The following is a 23,642-nucleotide window of genomic DNA, read 5'->3' as shown; positions in this document are numbered from 1 at the left end:
ATGGTAGGTAGAAGTCCACACCATCTTCATGCGAGTAATTCTGCGTGTGCATGTCATGCCAGCACCCTAAAACGTCAGAAGCTATGTAGGAACCCACCACCATGTACGTTTCTGCAGTCAGCTGCCTTGTTGACACGATGCAGCGGCATTGATTCCCATGACGGTGGTACGCCGTCGGACAAGAAATCAAAAATGCGAATCAGATTCAAGATCTTGGCAGCCTTTAGTGTAAGATCTCAAGGTTAGTTAGCAGTTACATTAGCATAGATGTAGGGTGATACTCCATGGGTACTTCTGAATGTTCCACACATGGCTCAAGTTTGACGCTTGAGAACATGCTTGAATTTAAGCCATGGTTAGGTTAAGGGCTTCCTTCCCTACCTCTGTTGTTCGCTTATTGATCAACTCCATCTGAGAGGCATCCCCACGGCTGTGTCGGTTTCGACGGGCGTGAGGCTAGCTTTCGTGTCTAATAAGATGCTTGCTTGGTGGAATGGCCACATAAGCTACAAGGACGAGGAGGCTAAGGGTAATTAGTTGAGACGGAGATCACGCTATCGTGAAGTGGATCGGAAGGGTTCTGCTAGAGGCGTCGGTAGCCGCCCTGGAGAGGAGTTTAGACTTTGAGATCGCTTTCTCGAATCTGGGTTACCTTGGGATGAGGTCAAATGCCGTTCACTTTTTTACGGGCAATGTGCTAAAACCGCGAGGGACGGGTATCAAACCTTCAAATCGTTTCAATAGTCTCGCTTGAACGACGGATTTCGATTCTTGTATGAAAGAACGTCGATTGGCTTCCATTTCTGGCGGAAACCTCGTACGGAAAAATACAGGTTGATGTACTCCGTTTTCATAATGATCTACCTACATATTAGATCCCGTTTTGAGAGCCTCGTCGCGATCAAGGATGCCCTGCAGGGGGTATGCTGGACTCTGGGGTTTAACGAATTGACGAATCGCATGATACCAATTGCTCCGCTTAGAGCTGATGAATATCGGTTCGTACTTATCAGAAGCTGTTGTGTTACACACATATAATGCCGAGTTCATCCGTTATTCGTGAAAACAATTTGCCATCTCAAAGTACGGATAGTATTTGCGAATTGTACAAACATACCGTATCCAACCAGAGTACTGGATGTATAGATAATGGGTGAATTTTAGTTTTTAAAATGAAGAAGACATAGCTAGACGCCAAGTCATCTATGGATCAGTCTTATCTAGCAGGATGTAATATGAAGTAGGGTGGCGTTGAGAGCAAAGCCACGAGACAATACGCCTTCTTATCCCATAATGCCTAAACGTACACCATTTTAATAGCCGGGAAATGCTGCACGCCGGGGCATATACATATGCCAATGCAATAAACGCAATGCCCGTAAGAATAAGATCGCCCATCCTCCCAGGCACGCCACTTATGCGTTTGTGATATCCAGGTGTCCCTTTCGCCCAAGGGAACATCTAAACTTTTCCGTGTCATATTTTGACCATGTTGAGATTTGGCCGCCCTTGAATGAAGAAGACCCCTGGCCGAAGTGATTAGTCTCCCATCCCAATCAAGCTACCACGTTGCCGATTTTGTGTAAATATCCATTTATATGACGAAAGGGGAGAGTGCAGTTGACCTCGTCCCACGACCTCATCCCATGACCACGGCCTGCACGTTAAAAGAAACTAATTCATAACTCATGATATCATGCACAGATTTTCTCTAGACGAGAAACTGCTATTGATCCGTCTGTGGTCGAAAAGGAGAACCAGGTAATGGTGTAACGACCATTGCTATAGTAGGATACTCATGCCCATAAGCTGTAAGCATGGCCTTCTCCGCTATTGCTCGAGGTGACTTAGAAGGTCGTCGATATAAGTGCTCGAGATCATCCGGACGAGCCATGGGCGTAATGATGCTTTCATTAGGTACCGGTCGAGGCGACATACGCAATGCATCATTAAGATCACCATCTGGCCGACTGCCCCAAGATGTCTGCACTACAATTAGTGCTGAGCCATTTACCAAGTTCGCGATCCACTTACCATATTCAGTGTAAAAAGAGCGTACAACTTGATGAATCCATGGAACCAGCCAAAAGCAATCGAGACTGGAAGGAACACAATATCACTAGGATGACGTTTGAACAAGCCTAGCAACTTGACCCATTTCGTGAAGCCGAACATCCATACAAGTTGAGCAGTTAGAACTGCGAGACGGGTATTGTAGTCCCATCCTTGACTGCCGCGCCACATGGCAAAGGGAATCAACGGATCGAACACAAAGGCCAATGAGGTGAATGTTGCGAGGTGTAGAGCGTAAGTGCACCATGGTTGCTGCCTGTGTCCAACTGATTAGCAACTCGGGCAGGTGTAGGAAAAAAGAATTGGTTGCCTTACCATAACACATAGTGCTCTTTGACTAAGCTGGTCCAATTACTTCTCCAATTGCTTCGGGCCCACCTGGAACACTGGTAAAGGAACTTCTGGCCAACCTCGAGTGTGGTCTCAATCTCACACTCATCATTGTACTGAATCCAGGTTTTCCACTGGTGACTGACCAACCATCGCGTAACGAAGTTGTCATCATCTGCATTGAGAGTATACTTCTGCCATCTCTCGTTTTTGAACCCGTCAAGGAAATCTTGGCTCTGTAAGATCTCAGCTCGGTAAGCTCCTGTACGACCAGACATGCATGACGTCCCTCCATCTATATTGTGGGTAGCTGAGATCTCAAAATTGCGCCTCTCAATATATGCTGCGCCCAACCAGTTCCAAGATTGAGCTGCCCATGAACCATCCCTGTCTCTTCGCACACGCTGACAGGTGCCAACACCACCAATCTTGGGGTCTTCGAATGGGGCAAGTAACCATGGCATTAAAGTCGATGGCCAGGTCACATCGTCATCCGCCATGATAATGATGCGTGTCTTGACATGGGGAAGAGCTTCGCAGACCTGCAGTCGTTTGTTCGCTATGCTGCTACACAACACCCTGATATTGCGCGATGATAATGTGCTAGCGAGTTTTCTCAAGCTGACCTCTTTGTCGAAGGTTGTCACCAAAATGAGTTCCTGCGGCTTGCACGCAAGGATGCTTTCTAGAGAAGGTCGCAACTCCTCGAAGCAATTGTGAATAGTGGGAATGACTACTGTCACATCATCGGCCGTGTAACCGGGCTTTTCGGGAATTGGTTTCGATTTGTAGAACCAATGACTGAAACAATGAACGATCAACCGCAGATAACGGTGAAGCCTGTTGGAAGGTTAATACTAAACCAATTTACAACGCACTTCTTGATTTTTCATCCCGTGGCCGAACCAGAGGAGATGTAGACGTGGGATGAATATCGAACTTACCAGAGAATACAGGCAGTCCAAAACCAAAAGCGATTTGACTCTAAAAACCAGAAACAGCCTGAGAGCACCTGCCACACGGTGGCAAAACCTGAAGAGAGTGTATTGTCCATGTTGTACCGCTCTGCTTCCATCGATATCCCTCTTTCAAGCTCTGGAGTGGAGTAGCAAAGAGAAGTGAAGTACGTGACTCGGGTACTGTGAATTAAGGCTGCCTGGCTAACGTGAACTTCTGGGTTGCGTATAGAGATATGAACGTATCAGCGGCCAACTAGATATACCATTGAACAGCGCTTCGGGATGTGGTGTTTTGTTTAGGTGCAAAGAGAGTATGATGTAATGTCTGGCCGGCGCTGTTCACGCAGTGGCGCAGTAAAGGATTCTTTCGAGAATCGAGTAAACGGTTGCCTTTTGTAGACCTGGGTCGGTTTTCTGGCCACGGTATGGTCGCTGATTCAAATTGTGGAACCCTCAAACAGAAGTGCCGACAAATAGGAAAACACACATATAGACCCAGAACGAGTGGTTTTGGATATTATCAGAGTCGCACACGTGCTTTGGTGAGACTACCGTTTTAGGTCGACCCGAACTGCCACAAACAAATACTGTACATAGGACAGAGACAGGGTGTTCAAAGGAATAAAGTCATTGCAAAGGAGAATGAGCTTCGAAAGACAAGAAACGAGAGAGAAAGAGTTCTTAAGACGGTAGAATCGAGGGGATGAGGTGGACTAGAACTAGACCCGGTGGGAAGCATCAGGATATATAGGCCAATGCAGGCGATATGGAACCACTCCAGCAACGGTCAATAACGTAACCGATGGGTAAAACGCAAGGAAACGGATGCGGCCTAGCATGAGAATTGCTAAGTTAGAGCTCAATCGGCTGTCGATTGCAAGTACCTTGGGGAAATGCGTATGCGAAGTGAGTAAGAAGCAGTACTATGGAAATAATAGGTAGGTAGGGCAGGCACTTGTGTGGGTATCGGCCCATGGTCGACTAGCATTAAGCCGCGCCGAGCGAGTGCTTGAACAAGTAAGTACTGGACAACAACTGCAACGGTTGAACTACAACCATGACGAGGTTGGGCGGCCCGGATTGGGGTACGTTCGAGCAAAGTAGTTCACTTGCCAGGTACTTTTGATGGGAATTTGCTGCGTCCTAATCGATTGCTTGGAAAACCTCGTTTGAAATTCATGAACAAATTTGGATGGGTGGTAGTTGAATTGGTGGCCCCTGCTGTTGCTTCCCCTCTGTGGACATGGCGCACTGCAGAAGACCCTTGCTAGGAGGGGTGTGGTGGGGTGACAGGGGCCCTAGACGAAGCGGCGCAAAGTGGACAGGCAAGGAAGAGGAGAATGAGGGAGAAAAAAAAAGACGCTGCTTTGGCCGCTGCCACATACTGTATGTACGTCGGCGCCCCGGCTCACACACAAGAATCTACCTGAAGTAGCGTGGAGGACGATCTTGTACCTCGCGGGTACTTTGAGTATTCTTGCAGTGCAAGCGAGCCCCCATCTGTAAACGCTTGAGGCTCTACTACACTGTGAGTGGACAGGCATGCAACTTGTGAGATATGAGAAGTCTGAGGATGAATACGTACATTAGATAGCCCGGCATGTTTGGTCTCGGAACGACGGTTCACAAAAGCGAATGAATCCTTGAACTGTTCTGCCACTGGATGAAATCGAAATAAGCTCGTTGACTGGCGGGTGCATACAGTCCACGCGACAAGAGAGACAGAACTGAATCATATAGGTATACCTAGAGTCAAGTACAAAGATACCCCTACATCATATTCAACCTGCACGGAGTTATTTGGCAGCAGTTGCGACATGGGCAGCATATGCACGGAGGAACTTAGCAGTAGACGAAGAAGCCGGAGGACCCCAGGTCCTCCAATTCGGTAAAGGCGCCTGTCGTCACGCAATCTGTCCTGGGCACGGTCTTGGGGATATCGAGATCCAAGCTCGCACAAGAGAAGACGCATACATGTACACACGCATCGCAGTTGGGAACACTGAGACCCGAGGGTTCCCAGGAGATTGCGATAACGGTTTTCGTAGAGAGAGGATGGGTTCGCGCCAGTAACGGCAGCGATTTGGTCGTACTTGCGCTGACGCTGGCTGTGGAGTATTGCGACATCGTCAACACTAAGTAGCACTGTTCATACTTGTAGATCCAGTCTTTTGACCCCATTCCGCCCCAGGCCAGGCTCTGCAAGCGCCAGACCAGCGCGGCGCGCCTGATCTTGCAGGCCCATGGACGGCAGCGAGCGGGCAATAACGGGCCATCGAAACTCTCGAGTCGCAATCTGGTCATTGCTATTTGTCTCTTGCTGTTTAGCGCCGATTCAGGAGCCTCAGCAACAAGATTAACGCTATTCAAGGGAGATCCTCGTGATAGCCCTTTGCCAACCATTCAAAGTGCACAAGCAGCCAATAATGATATTCACTTGTAATAGCAAGGACATGATCATGTGTTCGGTGCGAATCGCTTCGCCAACATATACCCAATAGACTTCCGTTGCCGAAAATGTTCAAACGCCGTGGCTAAAGCCCATTTTTGCGAACACATAGATTACCCCGGTTGCATTGCCCCGGCGGGTTTTCCAACTTTCACATGGTTAGGTATTCAGCAGTTCACCTTGGCTTCACCGAGACCAATTTCCCATGCTACCTACTTCAAATTGGACCATGACGGATAGATGGCTTCATACTGCATGGCTATTTGCGAGCCTCGGAACTTGTGTCAAAAACTCTACGGATGGATAATCGCTGCCCAGTCTGGTAGGTGAACATGCAGCTACCAGCCACGAATCGAAGAGGAGCCCACCGGATAAACCTTTCAGACTCAACAAGGTCATTGCCAAAGCTAGCAAAACCATTTAAGGACATCTAGTTCTCTAATGCTCAGGGATTGAAAATCCCAACGTTGGAGTGGATTTATTGTTCCCCAAATTCCACAAGTTAATCCCGCTCTGTCGGAAGCCCTGGCTGCGACATAAGAGCACGTTTGTGTAAGCAGTACGGAGCACTATATCACGGATCTAGAATTGCTCGTGCGACTGAAGCATTCTAGATTGAGTTGATGTCGTTTTGAAACAAGGCATAAATGCGGCAACTGCTCGCGGATCATTCCGGTGCATAGCTCGTACCACCCTCTGCCAGAGCCGCATTGCAGCACCTCTTGGGGGACTAGGCAATGGAATTCAGCCTTTCCAGTAGTCACCCCACCAAGTATCTTTTATAGCAATTAACAACGCATTTCGCCCAATGTCTGTAGGCTGAAGCTGTCCTTTCAGGTGCTTTAGACGAGCGACCGGAGATCAAGTACAGTTGTATCTTCAGATGCTGATAGCCACTGGCGCCAAGGAGCCCGGACAAGGTTTTGTACCTACCGGTAATAGAGAAGAAGGAGTACATGCGCCTCGACTTCACCAAGAAAGGATCGCTAAATTTCGCTGGAGACGTTGGCTTGCAGATTGACCTGAAATACTCATGCAAACGGGAGATGACCTGCCGATTCAGAGTATTATTCCGGCGGGGATTCGCTCCATGCGCTTCCATGACATTTCAAACCCCAGTCGCGCCTGGAGGAGTGTGGTCTGATCCTTGCGCCGAGGGAGGTTTGGGCTCAGGGATTTAGGATGCAAGCTGCAAGTTGCGATGTGATTTTTTCCAACGTCTAGCAAAGTACAAGGACAATACAAGCAGTATATGATGGCAGCTTCGTTCAATAACATCGCCCAATAGTATAGCAAATGCTGTGTCAAATATATATTTCGCGGAGCATGGACGTGGCTGTGAGCTGGGTACACTAATATTGTGTGCTTTCAAACCATGAAAATCAACCTTGAAGTTCGGGAATTTTGGGATGATCTGCAAAACCAAAGCCATTGACCAATCAAATGTTTTGCCGTAGCCGAGTCTCGGTATGCTCAAATGGCCGATGCTCTAGGCTTTGAATATGACATGGTGATATTGACGTTATCCTAGAAATACTAGAAACTACCGACGTAATACTAATACGAGACGTCATCACTGATCGTTGACTCCCTCCAAAGTATCACAACGACCAGCGTGTGCTATTGTATATCCATAGGAATCAATATGCGCCTCAATTGAGAGACCACGTTTAAGGTTTACCCATATGCAACCCTCCAAACCACAAGATTTCGGCACGCAAGATCTGTACAGCGCCCACGTGGCCTGTATAGTGACACAGAGCGAGTTATTTGCCTCGAGTCTGATCGTAATAAGCAATTTGTCATGTTGTAAACTACTGACTACCTCGGTTAAATAATTTGTGTGTTTATTGCCATAAATTTCAGAGAGGTTCTCCCGTGTATGCCTAGCTGAAAAGTGCTCGCCAGTGGAAGTGCCTGTACCCCTCTGCCCCAACCAAGTACACTAAGGTAACGCATTAGTCTGGCGATACTGGCTGCGGCTTTATTAGTTTTCCACTTCTAAAAGCATGCTGCTACTAACTATCAGGTTCCATCCGCGAGCGTGCGCGTCCCTCTACTTGACGTTTGGTTTGACATGGCATTATCACAACGCATTTGAGCATGTCTGGCAACCTTCCTCTTGAACTATCCATGCTGCTTCCATGCGGCGTACCCGGCGGAGTCTGCGAGCCATATTCACCAACCTGTATGTAATGCTTGATACCCCAACTGAGGTCTGGTAAAGTGAGCGCTATTCGCTTTTGATTGGAGAATACTTGGCAAGGTAAGCAAGGCCATAGTTCCGGCCAACTTTTCCGCCAACTTCATATCCAGGACGTCCCGCGCGATGCAAGTCACCGAATTAGGAACGCGTTAATGCAAGATGTCACTGCCTCCACGAATTCACTAATTAACACGTTATGAAAGTGTTAATTTCATTTGCATGTAAATTTCATTCCCCTGGTCACAATATAAATATCTCCTCGCGATTATTTACCACTCGTGATCTCGTCTGATATGTGAGATAGGGCAAGCTACGGTATGGTTTGCTGAGTTTTCCGTTCTCTGCTCGTCGCTATGGTATTCGTAAGCGTTATATCGTATGTAGTCGTACACTGAGACAACAGCCGAGCGCAACATTTATTGCTAGGAACAAGTTTATGTGTCGAAGTGGCTTGCAACGGAACATGCCTGCAGGAGCACATGCGTGTAAATTACTCTTTATAAGCATTTTTGTCTAACTAGTATTATACCGCAGAGGCCCTGCCAACTCATGAGAGTCGCGAGAGTTCCCACGTCTACTTCTACAAACAGCAGAGCGTTGCAGACAGCACGCATGACAACACTAGAACTCTGCACCCTGCACAAATGATCGGAATGCTGCAAAACTGCGTTGCGGTAAAGCCGGCCCTATAATAGACTCTGAAAGAACCGAACAAACAGCCTCCGCAAGAAAGGGACAAAAAAAAAACGTGACCGACAAACCACTTCCGAATTGGGTATATTCCTTCCCGGGGCCTGAAGATCATCACGCCCCAATAAACAGCGCGGGTACCACGGTTGGGGTTAGTGGAGAGGGCAGCTCGCATGCTGAACAATTGCTTCTGTAGGAAATATAGCTCGTCTATCTTCAGCCTTACTAACAAGAAAGTCAGAATGACATAGTTACGCCAATATAGGACAAGGCCTCTAAATTGCAACGTTCCTGCAGTATGGGAGATGCTCATATGCTGAACTAGGCAAATAGCCGTTCCACTGTCGCATACATCACAGCACTCGTAGGCATAAAGATTGGAAACCTTCGTTGCAGCCGCATGATCTTCCAACCAATTTAGGCGTGACTGTCACCTCATGAAACGAAGACCGAAGAAGTTCCAAAATATGATTTATGATCAACGCCGCTCCATCAAATTCGCCTCAGAAGCAGGCAAGTGCCATGTTCACATTGGGATGGGGACACTTCAAGTCTGATTTATCCACGCTGGTTCGTATACTACTAGTCGTCCTTGGATGATTGACATTGTTGCTTAAAACCAGAGTATTGACTCTTTCAGAATATCAAAGCGTCTAAGCTCCGTCTGAAGCATCAAAACTCACAATCCTTAAAAGATCAATGAAAACACATGCCGAGTATTTGTCCGGGACTCAGGAACATATCGTTGTAAAAGGCTGTCCCTGTGGTGGCTCGGGCCTGATTTCCATTTGATTGGCATGGAATCATGGAATCAAATCAAGTTAATTTCTGGTTCTATACCAAGCATTTCTTAGTCTAGTCGAACGTTTATAGTATACTGATTCCGCATTGGACAACTTTCAATACAAGGAGCCGCGAAATTCGTCCATTGTGAGTGTCAAGGGCGGGGGGGGGTTTGGGTTTTTTTTGGGCAGAAGTCCTTGAAAAATATGACCCCACATCGGATCTAACCTTAGGCGGATGAAATAGAACCTAAGTACCTGGCCGATCAGCGTCTACATAGTAAAGAATTATGCAGTTCGGACGCCGAGAGACAGAACCAATATCTTTGCGCAAAGTTATTGCGCAAAGTTATTGCGCAAGTCGCAATGAGTTACATATGCCTATGGTAACAGAAAATTCTATCATTCCAACACATGCCGTTTCTCGCATCAAGAAATGGCATGCACACCCACAACCGCAACAAGCAGTTCCGTCGCAGTTTCGACAATTTTGATCACACGTAAATAAGAGGTTTCTCTCGAGTCCCTGCGCAGCGGTACAAGCGCTTAGCGTCACAACGCCGCACTACGTCAATTATTTCTGAGTCTATATTCGGCAGCTGCACTGTCAACACATACGTCCGAATGAAACCAGACCCTGAACCGAGTGGACTTTGGTCCACACGGGAGCAAGCCACGGGGAATGTACGACCTGCTTCCGGTGGAAGCAATCTGGATTCCACGCAGCAAGGGTTTTTCGTGGTTGCATCGCTGGATAAAATCCAAAACATCATTCTGCAGTACTAGCGAAGTTTGCAGGATTCCCTCAGTTATCAAAACGGAAACGCTGATGTAGCGCAAAGACAAGCCGCGGGCTCTTCCTTGACGTCAATTCATCTGCCCTAGCTACGATTTGGACAAGGAATTAGGCATAGCGCCGCATATGCATGAGTTGTCCTACTACCTACATGCAGTAGTCTGGCCAGTATCAATGCCATGAACGGTGGACATCACACCTTGAACTATCTCTTTTGAGCACAGAGACTTACGTACATAATCTATCCAGAGCCTAGTATAATACTGGCGCACTGCGTTTGGCGACCCGAATTCTACCGTTTCGTTATGAATAACTGGTTGAACGATGCTGGCAAGGACGCGGTACCGCTGGACTTTATTGCCCGATATGTCGGATGATGCAATAAGTATCTCATACTCCTTGGAGCCTGATCGTGAGCACTTACTCGAGAGTACTGGGAAAAGATACAAAATCTCCAGTGGTCGTAGATGATATCCTTGACTAATCAAGGGCTAGACAACCCTATGTGCGCCAGCACGCGCGAAACAATAGCAATTGTTTGGCTGGCGACTCGGCTTGGAATTCCGTAGTATCGCCGTGACGATAGCGGAACCTGTTGATGCTCTACATCATCTCACAGTACCGCCATGGTCGATTTGATAGAGCTCATTCCATTGGATAGAATTTGACCGTTTGAGCACGGCGGCAGCATATCATTTCCGAATAGCAATTGCTCTTTTGTCATAGCTGATGCCAGTCCCGTGTGCTCCTTTTCACGTTCTACGTGGGTCAGTGTCATGAATCCTGCATTGCAAAGCGTGTAGAGAAGTGATATACATTAAGTGTATGGATTTAGAGACTCCTTCTAGTGACGTGCAGCACATAGAATTTCTCGTGTATTTCCTCCTCGGATTGCTTTCTGCCGGTAACGCAAGGTCTACATCCGTTGCCACTTTCCCCTCAGCTTGCCACATCATATATCCAATCGCATTATTCGTTTTCGGCCAGAAGTCAAGGATCGCCACGTGATCGATATATTTAACTATTGATTCTGTTACAGCAGCGAATCGGTATGTGGACAGGTAGCGGAGCATGTTCTCTCCAGTGTATCAAGGTATAGATGTTGTTACCAACGTAGCTAGAAGTCACCAGCACCAGCAAGATTCTTGTATTACCCCACGCCGGAGGAGTAACTGCTGAACGATGAGCTCACTCGCCAGTCGACTGACTGCAGTATTCAATAAAATATGTCACACGAAATACTCCATAGGCGAGCGGACATCGAACCGGATGCATTGCTGTTGGATGTTACAATTTGTTCTGGTCTATACAAGACTTTAGCACTTGCGTCGTCGAATTGCCACGGCTAGCTGGCACTTTCTGCATATCACTGCTCGCAACACCAAAAGCACAATTCCGGTGCATCATATTAGATGAATAAGACTAAGTCAGATGTTCTGAAAGTTGCATATATGAACTTTGAAATTTCGAATCAAAACATATGCGTGCGTATCTAGGACTAATCTACTACACTCGATAGCCCCATGGAAACGGGACCTTGCATTTCCAACGCGGCCGGTTCGCTGATAGGGCCCTCTTGGTATGCACTTCTGAACATTATCGGTAATAGAGGAAAGCAACATTCTTATCAATGTGGCACACTAGTACTCAAGTCAGTTTCGTGATCACTGAGCTGATTAGTTTTTAGAGTATTCGTCTGCGTTTCGGACTTGATCAGCTCTGCGCATAGATCCGCCGGTCGAGTGACTTTTCAATGTGGATGTATGCCTTCATGAAGTCGACAGTGTGAAGTGCTGCAAGGAATATGAACGTTGCTATTGCAGCAAAGGCGGAAGTTGGTCTCAAGTGGGACACGCAAATGTCTGCAGGGACGCTCGCAGAATTAGAGAATTCTGTTTATTATGGTTAATAGTATGTGAACAGTAGTTCTCACCAATAGAAGGGGACTCGCTGGGGATATAAACGGTTCTACCGATATTTTCCGAGAAGGCGAACAATTTCTCATTTAGTAAACGTCTCATTACATCGGTGCAACTGTCCGACCTAGCATCACTTCGACAGATAAAACGCAGGGGGTGTACGCAGTGTGGCTACCCTCATCAAAACCAACGGGGTGGCAGATGCTTGAGACATATATAGATATTCTCAATATATGACCGGTCAAACAGTGTATGTATACTGGCCATCAGAGGGGACTATGATTTCGGAGGCCACGCGGAACATGATAGAAGCAACGTAATGCCTATGCGAATAGGACCTGCCTGATTTTCGGCTGTGGGCCAGTTTTGTGGGATTATTTTTGATAACATTGCATCGTGCTGCGGGTGCACCGATGTTTGCGAGCTTGGATCAGTTTTGCTATCATAATTCCCATGGTTCAGGAGATGATCAGTTATCAGCGAACCAAATGCGACCTACTTGTGTCTTACTGCCTTTTGATGTATCTATAAGTAGCACTTTCGGATGACATCTAGCAGTTAGTCGCCGAATGCACAGTCAATGTCACGTTGATCAAATTCGAACGTCCTTGTATGTGTCTCAATAATGTACGATTATCAACTTTGCGAGAATCTCATCGAGTTTTAAAAGAATAAAAACATCAAAATACCCAAAACTGCGCAATATCTCATGTTAGAAAGTGCTATTCTAGTTTCCACTGCCGTTGTCCGCGCGTTGCAACTACCGGGGATAAGCTATATACGATTGTAGCCCATTATGTCACATGTGAATATGGCTATCCATAGTCATAGAATCACTCCATACGCTCTCGCATTTATAGAACGATGAAAAATCTAATGCTTGCTATTGAGGCCCGCCATCGCTCGCAAGATGTGTAGCAACCCGACAGTACCTTCACGGCATACATGACAACTGTATATACGAGTTTAGCTTGCAACTTGAGGTTTGCGACTGAAAACTTAAACTGTCTCAAGTACTCTCTCCTATTTAGACTTCATGCCGGTCAAGACCAATTTCTGGCAGTTACCGAGCCAGTAAGCCGATCTATCCTGCACGGGCTGAGCTCAGTGCCTCCCGTATGCTCTACCAACTGAATGTTATGATCGCCAATTCTCTTTCTTATGAACTGTACAGAAAATTCGGTATCCCATTCTTACGTGTTGCATGAATTTGAAGAGCTTGGACGATAAGCTTCAGGAATAGATGCGGCTCCGTGCACAGTGCTTCCATTTGTGTTCCACGAAGCTTAATCGTCATGTTCTGCCCCACTGCTTACTAGCTTTGTCGTATGTCCCTTTTCACAACCACCACTGATGCGAATGAAACGTCTATAATGGATTCGAAGCAGTCTTTACAAAACGCTGATCACAAAACACTGCCATCAATTACGTCTCGATTCTGGAAAAGATCGCCATTGAAGTCGTACAAAGAGTAAGGACTAAACAAATCTAATTTGTAAATTTTGTAGTTTGCTGTCTGAAGAAGCTTATTCCACTTGGCATGTTGATCAGTACGCTCTGGCCTCCCAAGGAAGTTGTAAATATGAAAACCACTACTTAAGTCAAGCGCGGCAGTCGAGATGGCAGTTTCGTTGGTCTCAAAGCACAACATTGCCTGGATTCATTTCCATATTTACAAACTCCAGCAAACGGAACCCCCAGATCTCACGCCCCTGATATTTCGGATACTCCCCGAACTTCGAGCATACAGGTTTGGGCGTAATCTAGTCCTCAAAACAACGCAGACTTCGCATGATTGTATAATATCCCAGTTTCAAGCAACTTGAAAAGTTTGACACACAGAGTACCAGAGATCTTTCCTGAGCTTCAAAATGGTTCTGAAGCCGGCAACAGTGGCGGTTGTGGGTGCAGGTAATGCCACCTCCAGGAAATTATTTCCAAGACATGTTTAATATTCTCCCTAGGTCCAGCTGGGGTAGCTGCTCTGAAGAGTTTGCTTGATGAAGGCTTCGATGCGACAGCTTTTGAAAGGCGGCCTCAAGTTGGTGGCGTCTGGACAGCATCCGAAGATCCTGGGCACGTCTCTTCAATAAGCTGCACGAAGTATCAGACCAGCAAATTCTCCTGTCCGATAGCTGATTATCCTGTACCGGATGGTAAGCTACTTCCAATTCCTTTTTTGCATGTCAGTGTCTCATGCTGATCTTCTGGGTTCGAAGAATACCCTCTACACGTTACTGCGCCTCTTTGGGGTGCATACTGGAGATCTTATGTCAGTGATACTGGCCTCGAGCAATACATCGAGTTCAACAAAACCGCTGTATCCGTCAAGCGAAATGAAGAAGACACCAAATGGCTTCTCTGGTTCGATGATGAAGAGTATGCCAGAGAGTTTGATAAGATTGTTTGGGCCACAGGTTGTGACACGATTCCAAAATTACCCAGGATAGAAGGCCAGCAGCGCTTCGAGGGCCGAATCCTGCATTCTATCAAATACGTCGATGCTCAAGAGTTCAAAGATCAGAATGTTATTGTACTCGGTTTGGGTAACACTGCCGCCGACATTGCCGTTGACCTCGCGTCTCAGGCGTCCAAAACGTACATCTCTCATCGTCGTGGGGCTAAGATTCTGCCTCGGCTCAACAAAGAGGGCAAGCCACTGGACTTCGCGTCATCCTGGAGTACCACCAGAATGGCCTATTGGATGGGTGAGTACTTACCGAAGCTGTATAACACCTTGACCGACTGGGCCATTAGCAAGATGGTATTGAAAGCCTGGGGACCTCAGGATCCAGCCTGGGGGTTTGAGCCATCACCCGGATGTGAAGATTACTCGACACCGACCATTAATGATGAACTTATCCCCATGGTTCGAGGAAAGAAGGTCGAGTCGGTATCGAAGATCAAAGCTATTATTGGACCGAAGATGGTTCTTCTGGACAACGGTGACCTTATCGACGATATCGACGCCATCGTCCTGGGTACAGGCTACAACAATGACTTCGGTATCCTGAACGACGCGTTGACCTGGACTGTCATCGATCCTAAGCTCCCCCTTCCAAACTTATACCAAAATGTTTTCCCACCAGAGTACCCTGAGTCGATTGCATGCATCTGCTACCCCATGGTCCCCGAAAGCGGTGGAAGCCTTAGAGAACTGACAGCAATGGCTGTCGCGCAAGTATGGGCTGGAAAGTCAAATCTTCCAGACCAAGACACAATGTGGCAGTGGATCTACGAGTATCAGCCATGGCTGACCCATGGCCGACAGAAGTTCGACAGTCACTACAAAGGGAAACTGAAGCCATATCACTGGCTGCGCTGGGTCCATGAATGCGCCGGTACTGGCCTGTACGAGAGAATCGGCTGGAGTAGTAATGCGTGGAAGTTCTGGTGGAGCGACCGCAAGTTCTACAAGATATGCGCTGATGGTGTGTTCACGCCCCATCTTTACCGCCTATTTGATACGGGGAAGCGTAAGGCTTGGCCTGGCGCTCGGGAAGCAATCATCAAGGTCAACGAGGATCGCGCTGCCCTGCTCTCGTCAAAAACGAAACGACGGAAGGAAAACGTTGGCGGTGAACTGGGCAACAAACTGCCCAAATCAGTGACGACCTCATCAACCACTATACATTCGAGCTTAACGCCATCACAACCATGAGTCCAGTAAGGGTGTATCATTGGTTGCTTTCTGTTTCAATTAGACTTAGATTCTGGTTGCATTTTGGTTGCATTTTGGGATTGGAGTACGGGAATTATCGCATTAATTAACGAAATGGGGTATAAATAGAACAACCTAACATTCTGTATAGAGTTTACAATTATATCATTTACTTAGAGTCTTACGGCGTATTTAATAATAATAATATATCATTTACAACACAATTTGCTTCTTCTTCGAGAGCATCGATAAAGCCCTAGGACTCGTTGGATCGAAGTAGTGTTTTGGAGAAAGATTGTCATCGATTTCGGTTAACACAGCCTTGCTGCTTCGCTGATGAGCAGTTAGGTGCACCACTATTCCGCCTATAGTATATCTGTATAAACTGTGTGTGCTGTATGGATTGTAGTGCCCATCGGCGCGAAACAGAGACTGCCTTTAACCTCTTGAATGGCCTGTGAGTGTTGTGTGCGTTGCGAGCTTACCCCTTAGTGGCGATGAGGCTCGAAAGCACGTGAAAATTCGCACTGGTTCCGAAATAAAATGGTGGACCCAAGATGACTCGTCCCGCTTTAAACTAACCTTAGACAGGTGGTCGACACCACAAGAATTGGCGCACTGTTACATAGTAAGTGAGCAGTGAGCTATAGTGGCCGCTGCGCCAATTCTTGTGTCAACCACCTGCTGGACCACTATCCAGGGCGACAAGGCGCAATCCTGTGGCTCTTCTCTGATCGGACTGCTTTGTCGATTCTAGTGACCAGCCAAGAGTACTTACCCCAATGCCATGATTGGGCTGATGCTGAGTCCGTCAGCAAGGCCTGGCTGACATAATTAATCAACATTGACATAAGCTTCGGCTACCCCTTTGAAAGGCGTTTGAAAATCTCGTGCTTTTGTTATTATCTGAGCCACCCTTGCTTCGGAAAACATTCTGGAAAGAAGAAGAGGATTCTTCTAGACCCAGTGTCTTACAACGGCAGGTCACCGTCAGACGACGATACCTCAATGAGTAATTCGTGGGTCTATTCCCGTGATCCCTAACGAGCATTTGGCATGTTTCATACAGAGAACGATTCCGGGGTCGAGCGGGGAAGCGTCCCGAGCGGACGACGGGCGGCGGAAACTGCAACAGTTGCCGTGGCAGCAAAACACTCAAGGTCTCAACAAAAGATAAGTTCACCGTATGTTGTTGCGGTGTGACAATCAGTAAATAGTGAGAGTATTTAGCATTTGAATCTCGATTGGCTCGATCAGGGAGAAAGGCCCTCATAAGCTCCATATCATGGATCTTTATGGATCTTGCAGAAAGCACAGATGGTGGATAGTGAATGGAGATCGAGTTCACCGTGGACGACTTCCTCTGATTCCTATTGGTGGCTTGTGGCGGACTCAGCCGGCTCAGCTTCCCAAAGAGCCACTGATGGCCTCGACGAGTCGCTGTGTTCCAATGGTCCCAATGGCTTGTTCCCCGTTCAATAGTGCTGTATTGACCCCTGTCCATCAGGAGACTCTTTGTCTGGTTTCCCCCTCAGTTCAGTCGGATTCCCCTTGGCCCTTGTGATCGACGAATGGCCGGAGAGGCACAAACCGATTTCACTTGCTCGCATGCCAAAATGGTGCAGCATAGCGTGCAGTTGTTTATGTAGAGGTTATACCAGCTTTCGTAGAAAACCCCCCCACATGCTCAAACTAATAATAAGGAGGGGGGAATGAGGCTGAACTCTCACTCTCATTATCTAGCCAGAAGAAGTGACAAATGCATCGTTGGCACATGTCGGTTGGCCCAGGATCTATGTGAACTCAAATTTATAGTGTGTGCTGTGCCTCATCGTCCAAGCTGCAAGTCTGGCCCATGCTGTTATCGTCGTCTATCCCCCCCGCTTCTCACTCAAAAGACACCGCCGACTCCTCCGCCTCTGGGGCCTCGTAATCTTCCCATCATTCCATTCGAACTCCACCTATGCCGTGTTCCCGCTATTATTCCTGGTTCAATCAATAAACCTGATTAACCACAGTCTCGTCGTTTACATAGAACGCGACTTGTTCCTGTCGCATCATCGACTTGTCCAAATGTTATTATGATCAGCGTCTCTGCACAGAATCTCTGGATCAGTGTTGTGACACAGCGTGGACAGATCTAACGTCCAATCCGACCCCGAAACCGCAATAGAAAGTCTCTTGTATACTCAGATCGGACCGCGATCCCAATGTCTTCGTTCAGGTGATACGGGTGTGGCCCTTTGCGTGCCTTCTGATCCCGCTCACTCGCGGCCAGATCCAAGGCCTCAAGTCTGTCATAGGTTGCGGTTAGCAATTTGGTTTAGTGGATTGGTTATGCATCTGGGCCAATCGACATGGCGTCCTTTCAAGGTCTCAGTGCTCTGAGGTCTATCTCCAATGAGAGCGAAAAGTACGGCAAGCCGAAACACAAGGTGGTAAAGCCTATATTGAAGAAGTTATCACAATCGGAAAAGAGCTCGATAGATTTGGATCGCAGCTGGGAAGAGCAGGATGAGCAATACCGAAGCGACGTATGGGGCGGTTCGTCATTCTATGAGTCGGGTGCCCTTCGAAGCGGCTCCTCTAAAGATGTGAGCTTTGCCTATACAGAAGCATCTGGAGGCGGCGGGCGGCGATACCATCATTCGCGTTCAATCAGTGGCAACAGCCATATCTCGGTTGCGACATCCGCCAGCGGGAGTGGTTTGGCAATCCGAAATGGTACAACATTTGTACACCCATTCCAGCAGATGCCTCTGCGCACTGCGACCCCTCCTCTGACCATGCCATACGCAAATTCGCTGGCTTCCTTTGCTGACCGCGATTATTCGCCCACAATTACCGAGGACGACGACAGCTACGACGTCGATCCCATCTCCAGCCATATCAGCCTAAGCTTACACAACCATAGCAACAGCAATAGCAACAGCAATGGCAATAACACGCATAACAGCAGCCACAACCAGAGCAGCAATACTCACTCTCAACAACACCAACATCATTCCCCCACAGCGAACTCAAATCCACAGGCCTGCTCACAACCGACTCTGATAAGCCCCAGTTCCCAGCCGCAACGCCCATCGCTCGCCAGTCAACGGACCTCATCTTACTCGGATAGCACAAAATCACATGCACATTCGCATGCGCATTCAACTCCAAACTCGCATGCGCATGCACCTTTGCGTGTCAACACCGGAATGCGATCCATGTCAACCACGCCTGCAACATCCTCTCGCCTCGCACATGTATCCAGCCAGTCTGAACTCAACCTGTACCTGGACGAAGACTCTTCGGGCTCAACGAATGTACCGACTTCGAAGCAACGGAAGAACCCAGTTGCCTCCCCCACAAGCCCTGTAGCATCCATGTCGCCATTCTCAAGAACGTCCTTTGAAGCCGTTGGCTTCCCTCGTCTTCGCGCCAAATCCGACCTCGACACGGCTACAAGAGCCGAGCACCTCCGCGAGGCCAGGCGAAAAATACAAGCCAAACAACAGGCCAAAGAAGAAAGATACGCGCGGCAAGAAATCAAGCAGAGAGAGCGTGCGGATAACAAGCGGGCACAAGAGGCTGAGAGACGAGCTGCTGCCATGCGGAAAGAAGCCGACACAGCGCGGCGGCTCGAAGAAATTGCTGCTTTGGCCGAAGCTATGCCACCCAACAGTAAACATAACAGAAAGCCGAGCTCGACTAGCAGCGGTCGACCAAGTATGTCTCGTGTACAGCACGTCGTCGAGAACGAAAAGGTCGCGAACAGTAACTATGACACAATGCAGAATCAGAGCCCGCCCGCATTTGGTAGCCAGGCAGGTGGTTCTGCTCGTCATGTCTCGTTCCAATCATCCAGGCGAACCAAAACCGCAAAGCGCAAAACTCACGGCGCCTGGACCTCTTTTATTCTCTGGCTCAGGACAAGATTGCTCCGCATGAGCGGGTAACCGCAAATCAAATATTCTGGCCAGACTACCTAGTGGTCTATCACGCTTTGGTTGCGTATATAGACTGCCCCCTCTTGTCACGAGCGTGCGGGACACGAAACACCACTGAAGACCTTCCTGCGGTCACAGGAGCGGAAAGGTCCAATGACATGACGAAGGGGTACATATACAAGCCTACCTCAACACCGACAACTCTATTCGAGGAAGCAACATCAGCCATGGAGATGGCAACAACAGCACATCTCACAAACAGTGGATTTTACAATATCACATTTTACAGCATCATTAACAGAAGCATCATCGTTACTTTGCATTTCACTGCATACCATCAACCGGCATTCACGACTTTCGCTCACGACATACACTATAGGGATAGGACACGGCGTTAAAGGTCAAAGGTTAGGGAACTGTGGGGGGTTTATATATATATATTTTTTTATAGAAATAGTGGATACACACTTGGTCATTTGCGTGCATAGCAGCCAGGAGGACATCGTCTTTCATGGATTACAGGATTAGGAAATAGTGCTCAAAAAGAGCTTGCGAAGCGTTGAACTTTTTGAACTTTATTTCAGTCTGGATTTGTAGCTGCTGGCATTGACCCTTCTGTGGCCATACCCTTGTCCTCAGAAACAATACAATGCGTCTGATTCTCGTTTTCAGTGATTCTGATACACTTGAAGTGAAGCCGCCCTGTCATTATAGTTCGTGATATGACTGAGGACACCACCAATTTATGATGAACAGTTAACTGATAATACCCAAATGTTTTGCCTCCTCCGCAGCTACTTGTCGCAAGTACACTCAACTCCAAGCACCGCTGCTTGAATTTAACATGGCCGTTGTCCATAACGGCTGAGTAAGGCAAGTTGGCCGCTGAATTGATTGCTGTCCCAAGCACAGAGAGTCCTGAAGCAAGCGACGGAAGGCGATGAAAATATTTGTCATCTTGCAACGGCTTTAATCTAATTTAGAAACATAGCATACCAATTGTTAGCACCTACCGCACTCACTGTTTTGTAGCACAGGTGGCCCTTTTACAATTCACACAAGCCGTTACTGTCTCAAGCCTCCGGGCTTACCTAACAGGCCTAGTAAGCCCTGCTAGGTTTTCTCGCGTCTTCAGATGACAGGTGCATTGATGATCGATATTCGTATCGTGGAACAATGCGATGCACTTCGGCAGATTCGGCAGTCACCTGTACGTCAACAGATGCGACTAGAGCACCTAAGTCTTGGCAGGCTGGCACTATCCAAGATCGCCAGGGGGCCTTCCCTTGAGCGAGTGGGGAGCTGGGGGGTGCGTGGAGGGGCGCTCTTCTCCTCGCAGTTGAACTTTACTATTTTCTTATTTTATTACAATGATGGTCACGACGACGAAATCACGATGTTATACCCCTTTTCTACCATTAGCGTATCCCAAGAGACACAATCAGATTTCAGAGCATGTTTTCTTTTGTCTGCTACGTCAATGACACGGTTCCGTTCTGCCAGCCTGCCTACATAAGTCAGCACCTGAAAGTCTGATTTGTCTCGATGAGATCTGCCCAGCCCGGGCCAAGAGACGCTGGTACACTGTGGGCTCTGGGCGACAAGGAGCCATGCTTTGTTGCAGCTTTCTACAACTCGTGTCAGGCATCTCCCCTTTGTCACCATTCCGTTCAGCATTGGGGTTTCCAGGATGCCCACGGTTCATTCTCCAGGCGCTTGGATCCTGGCTCTCGTTCCTTTATTTTAACCATAAGCTTAAGCTTGGCACACCCGTTTGTGCAGCACGAAGCTGACAATTGGACCGCCTCGTGCTCTTGTTCACCAAAAAGTCTTGGAGATATGGAGCCATTTTCTCTTGGTAACGCTGGTCAAAGTCTTGGGCATCTTGGCACAGGCATGACATTGAGTGCCTTTCGTTCCCGTTGTTGCCGGGGATTTGGAACCTGTAGGCCTGTATTTTGGGTAGTTCTTTGCCTCTTGGTTTGTTCCACTCTCTTATTGTCCACCATCGTCACTTCTCTTTCTTCAAGTCTTGGTTCACAATTGCTTGATACCACCACGTCTAGTTCGCGCTCACTTGCTTCCATACTCATCCTGTATTAACATCATCATCATTATTATTCCGTGTCATTCGTTTTGTTTATACATAATCACCTTTCCGGAATAACAGAGGTCCCTTAATTGGAGGGTCAATCTTTGAGAGTATGGTGAGGCTCTCTTCACGGTCGGTATTGATCGGGCTTTGTCTGGCAACGCAACAAATCCATGCCGCTTTGACAGTCGACCTCGATTCTCCAGGTTCGTGAGCAGTCTACCCAGTTCATTGCTTGACGTGGTCTGACAATATTGTCATCAGAATCCATCAAACAAGCAGCGTCGCAAGTTGCAGAGGATCTTCTCACGTTTTACCGCGGCGACGAACCGGGATGGGTCCCCGGCATCCTACCTGGACCTCCTCCGGATGGTGATTATTACTGGTGGCAAGGAGGTGCTATGTGGGGTACATTGTTGGACTATAGACATCACTCAGGTGACAAAACCTACGATGATACAACGACTACGGCCATGCTATTCCAAGTAGGAGACGACAGAGATTTCATGCCTGGAAACTGGTCGGCATCCATGGGCAATGACGATCAGGCTTTCTGGGCACTTTCGGCGCTTGTGGCTACGGAGACGGGATTTACAGACCCGCCAGCAGAAGAGCCGCAGTGGCTATCGTTGGCCCAGGCCGTATTCAACGAGCAGACACACGAGGATAGACGAGTACCGTCGGGAAATTGCAAGTGGGGGCTGAGATGGCAAGTGTATCCTACAAACAATGGATATGATTATATCAACAGTAAGTTCACGAGCGCATCCAAAGGTATGGGAGGGACGAATGTATCTGATTCAGGGACAGCTATTGCAAATGGGTGCTACTTCAACATTGGCGCTCGCCTGGCACGGTACACAGACAACGCTACATACGGAGAGCTAGCAGGCCGGACTTTCGATCTAATGGAAAGACTGGGATATGTCGACAAGGACTGGAACGTGTACGACGGTGCTCATCTCCCAGACTGCACCGATATTAACAAGGCACAATTCTCGTATAATGCCGCAATGTTATTGCAAGGAGCGGCTTTTATGTACAATTTTGTAAGTCTTCTACTCCAAGCATTTTCCAGAGTAGTTATCTCATCAAACGATACAGACCGACGGCGAGGAAGTCTGGCGAAACAGAATCCAGGGTCTTCTGGACCGTACGCTCGAGGTTTTCTTCCCCGGAGGTATCGCTTTTGAACCTTCCTGCGAACCTGGCAACTGCAATGCCGATATGCGCTCGTTCAAGGGCTTTCTGCACCGCTGGATGGCATCGACTGCCATCCTGGCACCCTTCACCTATGACACAATTATGCCAGTGCTAAAGACTTCGGTGGCAGGTGCTGTTGTGCAGTGTACGGGCGGCGATAACGGCCGGTTCTGCGGTTTCCATTGGACAACAGGTGTGTTCGACGGCAAAGTTGGTGCGGGTCAACAGATGAACGTTCTCGGAGGTCTCACATCACTACTAGCGGCCAACCCGCCATTAACAAACTCCAGTGGTGGAACGAGTGTCGGCAACGTGAATGCGGGCAGTGGCGAGACAAAATTGACGCAGCTGCCTGACATCACTACTGGTGACAAGGCTGGCGCAGGCGTGTTAACAGCGGCCATAATTGCGGGTACGCTCGGCGCTTTCGCCTGGATGAGTTTTGATTAAGAAATATTACGAGGTTTGCGTTGCTTTTTATAGGAGTTGTGAGACGGATATTATGCGGCGTTTAAAATTCTTGTTATGCCACTATTCGACAGGCATTTTA

The 23,642-nt window shown here is 47.9% G+C and overlaps 7 protein-coding genes across 7 annotated transcripts; 3 read left to right on the top strand and 4 right to left on the bottom strand.

Moving 5' to 3' along the window:
• Positions 1–1,726: 1,726 nt before the first annotated feature.
• BKA67DRAFT_532409 (nucleotide-diphospho-sugar transferase) lies at positions 1,727–3,457 on the bottom strand (the record flags this gene model as incomplete). The annotated part of the gene is made up of 4 exons (XM_046099527.1): positions 1,727–1,984; positions 2,035–2,329; positions 2,389–3,243; positions 3,348–3,457. The coding sequence occupies 4 exons, from the start codon at positions 3,455–3,457 to the stop codon at positions 1,727–1,729; spliced, it is 1,518 nt and encodes a 505-aa protein (XP_045961418.1).
• Positions 3,458–5,204: 1,747 nt separating this feature from the next.
• BKA67DRAFT_655471 (uncharacterized protein) lies at positions 5,205–5,666 on the bottom strand (the record flags this gene model as incomplete). Its single annotated transcript, XM_046106762.1, has 1 exon — positions 5,205–5,666. One exon carries the CDS (start codon positions 5,664–5,666, stop codon positions 5,205–5,207), a length of 462 nt encoding a protein of 153 aa, XP_045961417.1.
• Positions 5,667–8,257: 2,591 nt separating this feature from the next.
• BKA67DRAFT_554509 (uncharacterized protein) lies at positions 8,258–8,996 on the bottom strand. The gene is made up of 2 exons (XM_046101993.1): positions 8,552–8,996; positions 8,258–8,332 (listed from the first exon to the last, which is right to left on the bottom strand). Exon 1 carries the CDS (start codon positions 8,880–8,882, stop codon positions 8,598–8,600), a length of 285 nt encoding a protein of 94 aa, XP_045961416.1. The 5' UTR covers positions 8,883–8,996; the 3' UTR covers positions 8,258–8,332; positions 8,552–8,597.
• A 5,079-nt stretch (positions 8,997–14,075) lies between these two features.
• Positions 14,076–15,865, top strand: BKA67DRAFT_655470 (flavin monooxygenase-like protein; the record flags this gene model as incomplete). The annotated part of the gene is made up of 3 exons (XM_046106761.1): positions 14,076–14,115; positions 14,169–14,360; positions 14,424–15,865. The coding sequence occupies 3 exons, from the start codon at positions 14,076–14,078 to the stop codon at positions 15,863–15,865; spliced, it is 1,674 nt and encodes a 557-aa protein (XP_045961415.1).
• A 618-nt stretch (positions 15,866–16,483) lies between these two features.
• BKA67DRAFT_554504 (uncharacterized protein) lies at positions 16,484–17,622 on the bottom strand. Its single transcript, XM_046101992.1, has one exon. It carries the CDS (start codon positions 17,367–17,369, stop codon positions 16,704–16,706), a length of 666 nt encoding a protein of 221 aa, XP_045961414.1. The 5' UTR covers positions 17,370–17,622; the 3' UTR covers positions 16,484–16,703.
• Positions 17,623–18,222: 600 nt separating this feature from the next.
• On the top strand, positions 18,223–19,806 carry BKA67DRAFT_532406 (uncharacterized protein; the record flags this gene model as incomplete). The annotated part of the gene is made up of 1 exon (XM_046099526.1): positions 18,223–19,806. One exon carries the CDS (start codon positions 18,223–18,225, stop codon positions 19,804–19,806), a length of 1,584 nt encoding a protein of 527 aa, XP_045961413.1.
• Positions 19,807–22,001: 2,195 nt separating this feature from the next.
• BKA67DRAFT_590828 (family 76 glycoside hydrolase) lies at positions 22,002–23,542 on the top strand (the record flags this gene model as incomplete). The annotated part of the gene is made up of 4 exons (XM_046104625.1): positions 22,002–22,095; positions 22,154–22,639; positions 22,700–22,938; positions 22,994–23,542. 4 exons carry the CDS (start codon positions 22,002–22,004, stop codon positions 23,540–23,542), a joined length of 1,368 nt encoding a protein of 455 aa, XP_045961412.1.
• Positions 23,543–23,642: the final 100 nt, after the last annotated feature.

This window comes from Truncatella angustata, assembly GCF_020726525.1.
Source record: "Truncatella angustata strain MPI-SDFR-AT-0073 chromosome Unknown BKA67scaffold_2, whole genome shotgun sequence".
Classification (NCBI taxonomy): Eukaryota; Fungi; Ascomycota; class Sordariomycetes; order Amphisphaeriales; family Sporocadaceae; genus Truncatella; species Truncatella angustata.
The sequence above is the reverse complement of the archived record's forward strand: the minus strand, read 5'-3'. Positions and strand labels throughout refer to the sequence as shown.